General features: G+C 42.9%; 1 protein-coding gene and 1 long non-coding RNA gene across 2 annotated transcripts in view; both read left to right on the top strand.

The window, feature by feature from the left end:
• CDC42EP3 (CDC42 effector protein 3) overlaps positions 1-7971 on the top strand; it is a 9517-nt gene extending 1546 nt beyond the window's left edge. The window contains exon 2 of the mRNA XM_019549715.1: positions 5881-7971. Within this exon, the coding sequence (XP_019405260.1) occupies positions 6150-6911 (762 nt within the window). The 5' untranslated portion in view covers positions 5881-6149 and the 3' untranslated portion in view covers positions 6912-7971. The remainder of the gene's footprint in view (positions 1-5880) is intronic.
• Positions 7972-9472: 1501 nt separating this feature from the next.
• LOC109319257 overlaps positions 9473-10150 on the top strand; it is a 7353-nt gene continuing 6675 nt past the window's right edge. Inside the window, exon 1 of the long non-coding RNA XR_002103440.1 lies at positions 9473-9634. This is a non-coding gene — a long non-coding RNA (uncharacterized LOC109319257). The remainder of the gene's footprint in view (positions 9635-10150) is intronic.

The raw sequence follows: 10150 nt of genomic DNA, 5'->3' as shown, positions 1-10150 counted from the left end.
GCCCTAATGTCTATGAAATCTATGAAATCTGCTCAGGTCCCTTCCGACCCTAGAAACTATGAAACTATATCGTCTTAAATTTTACAGAATGTCTGGTTATTTTTTTTATTTCTTACCCTGATGTAGATTGAGAGAACTCCCCACGTCCCATTGCCAAGTGTGAAAGTGTTCACTGGTACAGGTTCCTTGCAGTTTCTTTTTATGGAGTTGTCATTTTGTGAAGGGCAGACCCACTCTCTGTGTCAGGCAGGAGGTGGGGCAAGGTGGCACTAAAGAGTGACTAGTTCAGAGAAGCATGAACCTTCATGGTCAAGAACCAATTTTTGTCTGATATTATATATTTCATAGACATTCGGGCTGGAAGAGACCTTGGAAAATCATTGAGTCCAGTCCCCCATCCAAAGGGCAGGAAGTCAGCTGGGGTCATAGGATCCTTACAGGCTGTGGCTTCCAAATTCTCATGCCTCTCTGAACCAGTCTTAAGGTACCATGTGGCCTGGTGTCAGAATAACACCCCCCCCTTCTCTCTGTCGCCCTTAGCTCTGCCAGCAGCGTCAGTGGGACTGACATGGGTGGATGAGTTGTACTGGCTGTTCAGGGAGCAGTGACACTTAGGAGGATTGCCATCTTCATTGCTTGTGTGGGGAAGGTTTTGAGCAGCAAGAAGCAAAAGTAGGCATTGGAGTTCCCCACAGGAGAGGAAACTACAAACACACTGAGTGCTGGAAAAGTAATGGAGACTCATTCCTGACACAAACCAGCTCTTACCTCCCAGCTGCTGGTGTTTAAAGGGGATGGGGAGAGTATGTGATTTCATGGAAAAAGTGGTGGAATCTCCATCCTTGGAGGTTTTTACGACCAGGCTAGACAAAGCCTTGCTTGGGATGATCTAGTTGGGAATGGGCCTGTTTTGAGTAGGAGGGTGGACTAGATGACCTCCTGAGGTCCCTTTTGACCCTAATTTTCTATGATTCAATGCTTGGTCTAAACACAACAGTGCCACCTTAACTAAAAGCATTAATTTTGGTGAACAGGAATAACTTCAGTATCTAAGATGTCTTATGAGAAAGAACTTGTGTTTCATCCCTGGCAAATCAGCCTTGTTGAGATCTTCGAGCCCTCCCTGAAAATAGAATTGAGGAGCTGGGAGTTGGGCTGCCTCTGGCCTTGCTAAATGGGCTCCTGCCTGCCTCCACTTACTGTCTTCTGGTGCCCGTGACCCTGGGCCTCCATTGGGCCAAGTGTTGTATCACCAGAACAATACCTTGAGCCTTGTTTGCTTCCAGCTGGTAGCCTTAGTCCTTAAGCTGCCTCCTGTCAAATTTAAGATGTAGCTGTGAGGTAAACTGAGGTTGTAGATGAATGGGTTAGGAGCCTGGGGTTCATGAGGCAGGTAAAAGATGTCTGTGGCAGGATGGTTTAAGACTTGAAAATGAAGAGTTGCATCTGAATTAAAGTTTTCCACTAGTGCTGAGAGCTCCCAAGCCTGGCCTTACATGAGAGCTGGAGGTCTGCTGTTGAAAACTTCAGAGAAAATCCTTCTACCAGTTTGTTTTTTAAGTTCTTTTAGTGCTTACTAATAACCTCTGGCTACAGCATTTGAGCTAAGCACTTTGTTTTCTGGCATTCACATAGGTAAAGAATTGAGTTGTGCTGAGTCAAAAGTGTGAATCTTGTGCAGTTAAGACTACAAAAGAAAGTGAAGTTCGAGCTGGGCCAGCTTTGCATATGCAGTTTTGCACTGAGAGTAAACTGAGGTCCCAGTGTGTTTCTTCTTGAATGAATGAGGGGCATAATAGATTGACAGTATAAAACACTGCCTGCAAAACCTGGGGGCCCAGCTTGGTGAGCTGACCTAACAACACAAAGGAAATGATAAATCTCAAGTGAACTTGATGGCACTGTACATGAATAGCATCCTTTTCTCTTTAATATCAATTTGCAGTACTTGTTTTGTTAAATTTAATGCTGATCGATGCAAACAATATGCAGCTTGACAGACTTAATGTTGCTGTGAGAACCTGTGGTCTAATGCTATTGTTTATAGTGGAGTTTAGGTAGGGATGTATTTTGTTTCATCCTTTCTTTATTTCTTTAAATGTATCCTGCAATGTTAACTGTGCCATTCTTCTGTATTTATTTATACTCAAGTGCTAGTGGCAACCAGAGTTAAGACTGTCATTGCAAGAGTCTGTTTCCCATTGCTTAGTTACCTTCTAAAATATTGCCTTCAGGAAACCATAGAGAATCACCGAGGACAGATATACAGAAAATGGAGCACAGGTCCAATGAAGTCTTTTACAAAGGTGCACATTTTTGCTGCCAAACTGCACACCTTAACCAGACTCCTAAAAGTTTCTATGGTGGTAACCTTAGTGCTCCCAGCAGCTAGCACATCATTATGTGTTCTTACCATTTGAGAAGATGCGGGATGGAGAGAGGTTATGGACTCAAACATCTTTGAAACATCCATCCACAAAAGTGCTGCACTCTCTGGGGGCTTTGCCACATGTATACTTGGCATATGTTAACTGCATTTGAAATAAACCAAGCGTTCAAGTAGTAAAACACAGGCTAAATGCCATTACAGTGTAGCAAAGTTAGGACTTTTCCTGCAAGAAGTATCTCCAGATTGTATTACTTCCATGGAGCTGTTGAACAATCAGGAGGCTCCAGTGTGATGCCAAGGCTAGAGTTAAAAAAAAAAAAAAAAAAAAAGAGAGCATTTTGTTGGTCCCATCCCTTGCAGCATACTGGACTCTTCAGCAACTCTGGCACTTAGGATGTGTTTTATTTAAAACATAGCATGCATTATCTTGCAACTGCTCAGAAAACTTTCTGACTCATACTGCTGGTTACTGTGATCTAAATAAAACATGTCCTAAGTGTAACCTGTGACATGGCGCACTGGAACAATGCAGTGACTGCAAACATTAGGACAGACAGTAAGTACCCCATGCAGCTTCCCCCCCGCCCAACAGTATGGTTCCACACTGACCCCTACTGAGGACTCTTTCGTAATGCGACTTGACAAACAAGAAGCAAAGTGATTGAATGCTGGGCATACTCTTAATGTTGATGTTACTTGTCTTTTTCATACTTAACTGATCATTGCAGGCTTAGCTAGACCTCTATTTAGAGCTCATGTCTGGCTGTTCAGATGTGACTCCAGATTTTGGGAGGGGGAATGTGAGGATGTTAAATAGAATAGAATTTGCCCATTTTTCAACCAGCAGTAGGTAGAATTGCCAACTGAGTAGGAAATAAAATAGAGTAAATGGAAGAAATCTGGACAATTAGATCTGTAAGGATTCTTTCTATTTAGGGGACTTAGTAGAATAGCATGCTCAGAACCAGTGGTGCTCAACCTTTTGGCCTATGGAGGGGGGGGTGTGGGCTGGATCAGTCCCTGGGGCCTGGCACTGCCCCTTCCCTGCTCTGAGTGCTGGGTCTGGGCCCTATAGGCCTGACTCTGCCCCCAACCGCTGCACTCCAGGATTGGGTCCCTGGGAACCAGCACTGCTCCCAACCCTCACATCCTCCTTTGTGCCAGACTTGGATCTTGGTGGCTTGCCACCAGCCCCTCCCAGCCTCCTGCACGGAGCTGGAGCTTGGGGCCCAGCATTGCCCTTGCCTGGCCCTGTGTGCTGCGGTCCAGCTGCCCATCCAGTGTGCATTCTGGACCTATGGGGAACCCTGCGGGTCAGGTGCTGTCGGGGTTGAGCTCTAAACCAGAAAGGGCTAACCTTTCTGTTAGGTAAGTCACCATTAGCCCTGCACTCTCCCCAAGTGCCATGCTGTTCCCCTTCCCTTGCACCATCTGCTGCTCTGCTTCCTGTACCCCCTGACCAATCTACTGCTCTACTTGCTGCCCCGTCTGCCACTGTGCTGCCTGTCCCCTCCCTGATCTCCTCAATGCAGGGCTATCCCTAGGGGTGGGCAAGTGGGGCAGCTGCCCTGGGTCCTGCTCTTTGTGGGGCTTGTGGCTGCCACACGCTACCAGCTCCACAGTCTGGGCACTTGGCCCCACACAGGCTGATATGCCCCGGGCCCTGCACACCCCTTGCGATGGTTGTCTGTCTGCCACACACGGAAATGCTACTCATCCTGCAGGTTGGCCACCCCTGCTCTAAACAAAGAATGAGACCACCATTTTGCTTTGGTTGCTAAGAATAGAATTCTCTGTATAGTTTTGGACGTTTTGTTTAGCTAGATATAGTTCAACGGTAATGCAGTAACCTCCAAACAATGTGGTCAGTTTAGCAATTAGAAACAGAGATAAAGCATTATATTTAGCTAAAACTTCATCTTTTAAAAACACGTGTTCCCCTGTTCCGTGACCCGGAGATAGCCATCTAGCTAGGACTTCCTTTAGCATTTCATAATACTAAAACATATTTCATTTTATATAGAGGTTTGATATACAAAGCTGTATCTACCTTGCAGTGTTCTGTTGGCATAACTTTCATGAGGTTTAGAAAAGATCTTGCCTCTCAACTCCAGTAGCTAGAGGGCAAAACTCCCTTGTATGGACACAACAAAGTGGACAGAAGAAAGCTGCTGAGCCCAGAGTTAGGCACTCTAGTAATCAGCACCTGGAAATGAGAAATGAAAAGTCCTTGGAAACAAATAAGTGTTAAGTGGCAAGATATTCTATGGCTGAAAGGAAAGGCAGTCCAGGTGGTACAGGATTGTTCCAGAAGACTTTTGCTTGCACAGGGCTTCTTTGTTGGCTGTCTGCACTTCTGTGCAAAAGGCTTGAGGCATGCTGGAGAAAGTGAGGGAGTAGCCAGCGATTCTGCAGCCAAACCATAATGGCCATGGAGCCGTTCTGCTGGGACTTGATCATTTGAATAAAAAGAAGGATTTCTACTCTCTTCCCCCTCACCACCCCTCAAAACAGAGCAGCCATGAGGGGAAGAAAATACATTTATTGCAGCATCATGCAGAAGTCAGGATTTTGTATTACCGAAGGGAATAGATGTTTTCAATTCTGTAAAGCAGGAGTGGTCAACCTGAAGTATGCTTGCCACAAGTGGCATGGGCAGCCTGTGTGTGTGGCATGTGGCAGATTGGGAAGGGAACAAGCAGCCCAATGGAGAAGCACTCAGGAAGGTGCAGGGCTTAATTTGTGGCACATACAGCAAAAACCTTGGTCCTTACTGCTATAAAGGATTGTTAAAATTTAAAAATAAAGTAGTTAAAAGCAGCTTTCCAAAAATGTAGGTTTCTAATTGTTCTACTGTTTTGGGTTTTTTTAAGCTATTTTAAATTAGGCACTTCAAAAAGGTGGCTAAATAAATGGCTTGATTATACATGTTTTTTAAAATGAAGTTGGTGATTGTTACATGTTCAATACTTGTGAAAATTGGCTGTTTTATTTGGGTACTTTCAGGTTGTCAAAATCTAGGCTATGTGATTCTGACACTGAACTTTCTTAGACCCATCTAGAGCACAGTGTATAGAGTTTTTATGCCACAGAAAAAAAATTTAAAAAGTTTCTTTTGCTGCGTTTCTGTTAAATATCAATGGTCAGATGCTACTGCCCATTGTTTAGACTAAAGATGACTGACAAAAAAGAGGAAGATCTGAGATAGTAAGGTTACCAAGTGGATGGTGCTGAGTAACTCTGTCGAAGGAACTCTAATGAACTTCAACCCGCCCTCCCCCACTTCAAAATAAAACAAAGTCAGGAAAAGGTTAGCTAGCCCTTTTTAGACTAAGCCCTTTTATCCTGTTTAATGAAGGGAAGCAACATCATAAAGCTAATCTGTAGCTGGAAATGTCAGTACCATTAATAATTTGTTTTCATAAAAAAACTAGACTGAATGAACCATGAAAAGTAAGTTAATGATAACCTGTTTTTTGTTTCCCATATAGGTTTTCTCAAGCTTTGGAAATAATAGAGCACTTGGCCACTAATACACCTGAAATCTGCATTCACACTTGAAAGGATCTGCTTTGGAGCCCATCGCATTTCCTAATCCCAAAATTCTTTCCAACAGGGGAAAAAAAAGGACTTTGTATGAGAGGAATCTAAGATAATAATGTGACACAGAGTACCCGGAAAGTCTGTTGAAGAAGAAGGACTAGTACTTATTAGGTGGCTTTCTCTTTTGGAAAAGACCACCTTCAAGTCAACAGACAAAATGCCAGCTAAGACCCCCATCTACCTGAAAGCTGCCAACAATAAGAAAGGAAAGAAATTCAGACTAAGGGATATCTTGTCCCCTGATATGATCAGTCCTCCACTTGGAGACTTTCGCCACACCATCCACATTGGAAAAGAGGGACAACATGATGTTTTTGGGGACATCTCCTTCCTGCAAGGAAATTATGAGCTGTTACCTGGGAATGAAGGAAAAACAAGAGTTGGCCAGTTTGGTGAATTCTTCAGGGCAAACAGCACCTCTGACTCCATGTTTACAGAAACTCCTTCACCAGTGCTCAAAAATGCTATTTCACTTCCTGCAATTGGTGGTTCTCAAGCCCTTATGTTGCCCTTACTGTCACCAGTGACATTCAGTTCAAAGCAAGACTCGTTCAGGCCATCAAGGAATCCTCGACTCAGTTGTGAGCCAGTAATGGAAGAAAAATTGCAGGAGCAAAGCAAACAGTCAGAGGACAGGGAAACGTACAAAGATGCTGATGTGTGGGAGCAAAGTGGTTCTACATCACATTATACTAATGGCAGAGACAGTCATTCATCCAGCCTTTCTGAACGATGCACTGATTGGCAAACAGTTGATTTATATGAAGATAGTCCGCTTTCGTGTGAACTAACCAAGACGGAGACCAAGTCTGAAGACTCCCTTTCAGATCTTGCAGGCTCTCTTCTTTCATTGCAACTTGACCTTGGACCTTCGCTTCTGGATGAGGTCCTCAATGTAATGGACAAAAATAAATTGTAGAACTGGTACCTTGTTGTTTCTATATAAAATGATTAATAAAAAAGAAACCATAACCGAAGAGTACTGAAGAATAAATATATAAAAATATCAGCTGTATTTGCAGTTGTTTGACGGGTTTTCTAAAAATATTCTTAAAATACTATTTTTTTACCTATTGTTTTTCATGATTTTTACTACAGCAAGTGTCTCATAGCAAGAGGATAAATTTTAATGAAAAAATTTCAGCAAACATGAAATGTTTTCAAAGACCAGTATTAGCTGTCAGAACTTAAGGAATATACTTCGGGGATACTACTACTTGTGACCATTAGTTTAGTTCACTTTTAGGAGCTTTTGATCATTGAAGAATCTGTAAGCATTAGACAGGAGATTTTTAAGGTAAATAATAAATAGTTCAACATTACTTTACATTGTAGGCCTCTCTTTAGTACATTAAACTGTCTTTAGTTCCATTTTCTGTTTTCGCTGCACTGTAACTAGCTCTTCAGTGTTAAACTATTGCTTTGTGTTCAAATGTGAACAACTCGAGGGTTTTCTTTTCAAATGTATTTGGCCAGATTCTCAGCTGCTATAAATCAGCATATACCTATTTACACCTCTTGAGGACTTGGCCCTGTAGCTATATATGAAAGCATAAACCATCCGTTGCAAACAGGTAAGACAAGCAAAACATAACTGTTAAATTATTTTGAAATTTAAAATATATATTTTGTGCATAGTTTGGCGCTTTACTGCAGAGTCTACATTTACAGATACAGTATCTCATTGAAATAGTTGCTTGACTTTATTGGAGATCCTCTTAAAATTGTATATTTGTGTGTTTTGATAAAAATATGTATTTATACTTCTCGCTTTTTTTCCTTCAATTATTGCCACAAATGCTTAAACTTGCAACTGATTTGTTTTAAATACCTTTAAAAAGAAGGCACTGGTTATTCACAATGCTTGTGTTGCATGCTGCAACATCCAATATTTTGGAAAGTGTGGATCCTTTACAGTAAAGACATGAACTGCATAGATATGTTGTGCAATACAATAAAGAATAAATGTTTAAATTGCAGTGTCTTTTGTGATTAAGTGTACAACTCTGAGTTGAAATTCTGGTTCTGACTCTCCATTGTGTTAGACCAGCTGTATGCTATGGTGGAGTTATGCTATTATAAAATGAGTAATGCTGCAGAGTCAGCTTGATTACATGTCTTTGTTTTTAACTTTAGAGACTGAAGTTAGTTAATTTAAATGAGAATGTTGGTTATTTCTTGGCTAACTACAAGAAGGCAGTTGAAAGATCTATGTAGTGAGCTCTGACATACAAGCTGAAATCTTGACTTTCTGCTCAGTAGAGGGTAGAAAACGAAATTTGAAATAAAGGTGTTACTTTTCAAAACTTCCAGAACAGAAACAATTTGTGCTGCTTTTCTTGCCCAGAAAGTCTTTCCCCAAACCAATTGCTATGTCTAATCTAACCCCCAGCAGCAGCTGAGTGGGGCCCTAACCAGTATCCCATTGACCTCCAAGAATGGAGATAGGATCTTCCTTTGGTTGCAAAATGCATGTCCACTTAGGGTGCTTACACAAGTTGCATTTTAAGTGTGATTGGGCACTTTACAGCTGTGACATAACACATGTGCATGTCTGCAGAGTGCTTTCAAAATGGCTGATTATGCAAAAAATTAACCCTGGTCAAATTGGGTATTAGATGAAGGTGCTTTAAAGCAGACTGCCTTAGGGAACATGTGTTCCCTCCAGGATTCATTTTTTCATGCTTTGCGGGGCTGTCAGCGGGGAAGGGGAAAGGAGCAGAAAGCAGCTGCTGGCTGCTTTGTCTGGCTGGAGCTCGGGGGTGGGGGTGGAACAGAGCACCTTCACCTCATGGGCAGGGGGTTAGGGAAGGGAGCCCCCCCCCTTGCCTCATGGGGCAGGCCCAGCTCCCTCCAATACCCTAGCTGGGGGGCCTGCAATGCAAAAGCGCTCCATCCTAGCACCCCACCCCCTCCAGCTCCGGCCAGGAAAAGCAACCAGCAGCTGTCTGCTGCTGCCTCCCACTCTCCCTCCCTCCCCTGCTGACAGCTTTGGTGTCTGTAGGGGTAGGGGGTTGCTGGTGGGGTGGTGTAGTAGTTCAGCCTCTTTGGAGGCTGTCCCAAGTCCTCATCTAGTGTCTAATCCACTGGTGCATCCTTTCTTTTCCCGTTATGGCCCTCCTGGAAAACTGTTGCAGACCACGTACTGACAGTCTCTCAATTCTGAGACTCTAAAGAATGGGGATTGGGAAGCATGTTTGGGATGGACTGGAGGAGGTTTTTGCTCTCCTGGGTAATAGGCAGCTAAGTAGGAGTTGGTTGGTTGGGGTGGAGTTTTAGTTTTGGGTTACTTGGTGGATCTAGTGTTATTTCCTATCTTGTAGTTATAGGTCATTTCCTTTAAGCTACCCAGAGCCTTCTTGGGTAGCGGGAGATGGAGATCTAAATAGCAATAACCAATCAATTCAGCCATAGCACATTAGAAAGGTGCAGTTGTATAGGAGATAATTCCCCTGTCCATTTTGCTGAACTCCAAATGCATTCTGTTACGTTTTATCAGTTCTTTCTGGTAGCTTGTGCTCAAAATGCTGAACTGGTGACACCCTATGGATCGTGAAGTTGCAACCTTGATGGCAAGCATAAAGGACTGAGCTGTAAGGAGGAAAAACTACTTTCAAAGCATGTCTGCTGTTGAAGCAGAAGGTGAGGAAGTTGTCTTTATTTTCTTTCCAATCTCCCCTGCATAAAAGTTTCTTTAATAGCACCTGGAAGTTGGATCCTTGAACATCTTAGGTTTGCCAAGCCCAAGTGTAAGATTTGCAGTACTTTAAAAACCCTGAAGTACCTGGATTAAATCTTTAATGCAGCCTGCTGTAAAATACCAGTTCTCTCTGATTTCAGCTGACGTTGCACTTGTCACAAGATTGCATCACTAGAGTGGCTTGAAATGGGGACATTCCAGTCCACAGGGAATTCTGCCATTTAAAAAAATAAAACACTACAATTTGAGGGAATTTGAGTTTTTATTCCAAATTTTCAATGGAAGAGAAATTCCAAAAAAGTCCTGAAACCTGGGAGAGCACAACTCGGTGCAGGTGTCTCAAGAGACTCTAAAATCTGGAGCCATGAGGGTTTCATAGATTTCATAGATTTCACAGACATCAGGGCTGGAAGGGACCTCGGGAGATCACTGAGTCCAGCCCCCTGCCCAAAGGGCAG

This window comes from Crocodylus porosus, unplaced genomic scaffold (genome assembly GCF_001723895.1).
Source record: "Crocodylus porosus isolate Cpor-Errol unplaced genomic scaffold, CroPor_comp1, whole genome shotgun sequence".
Taxonomy (NCBI): Eukaryota; Metazoa; Chordata; order Crocodylia; family Crocodylidae; genus Crocodylus; species Crocodylus porosus.
This window is presented reverse-complemented; position numbering and strand designations above follow the sequence as displayed.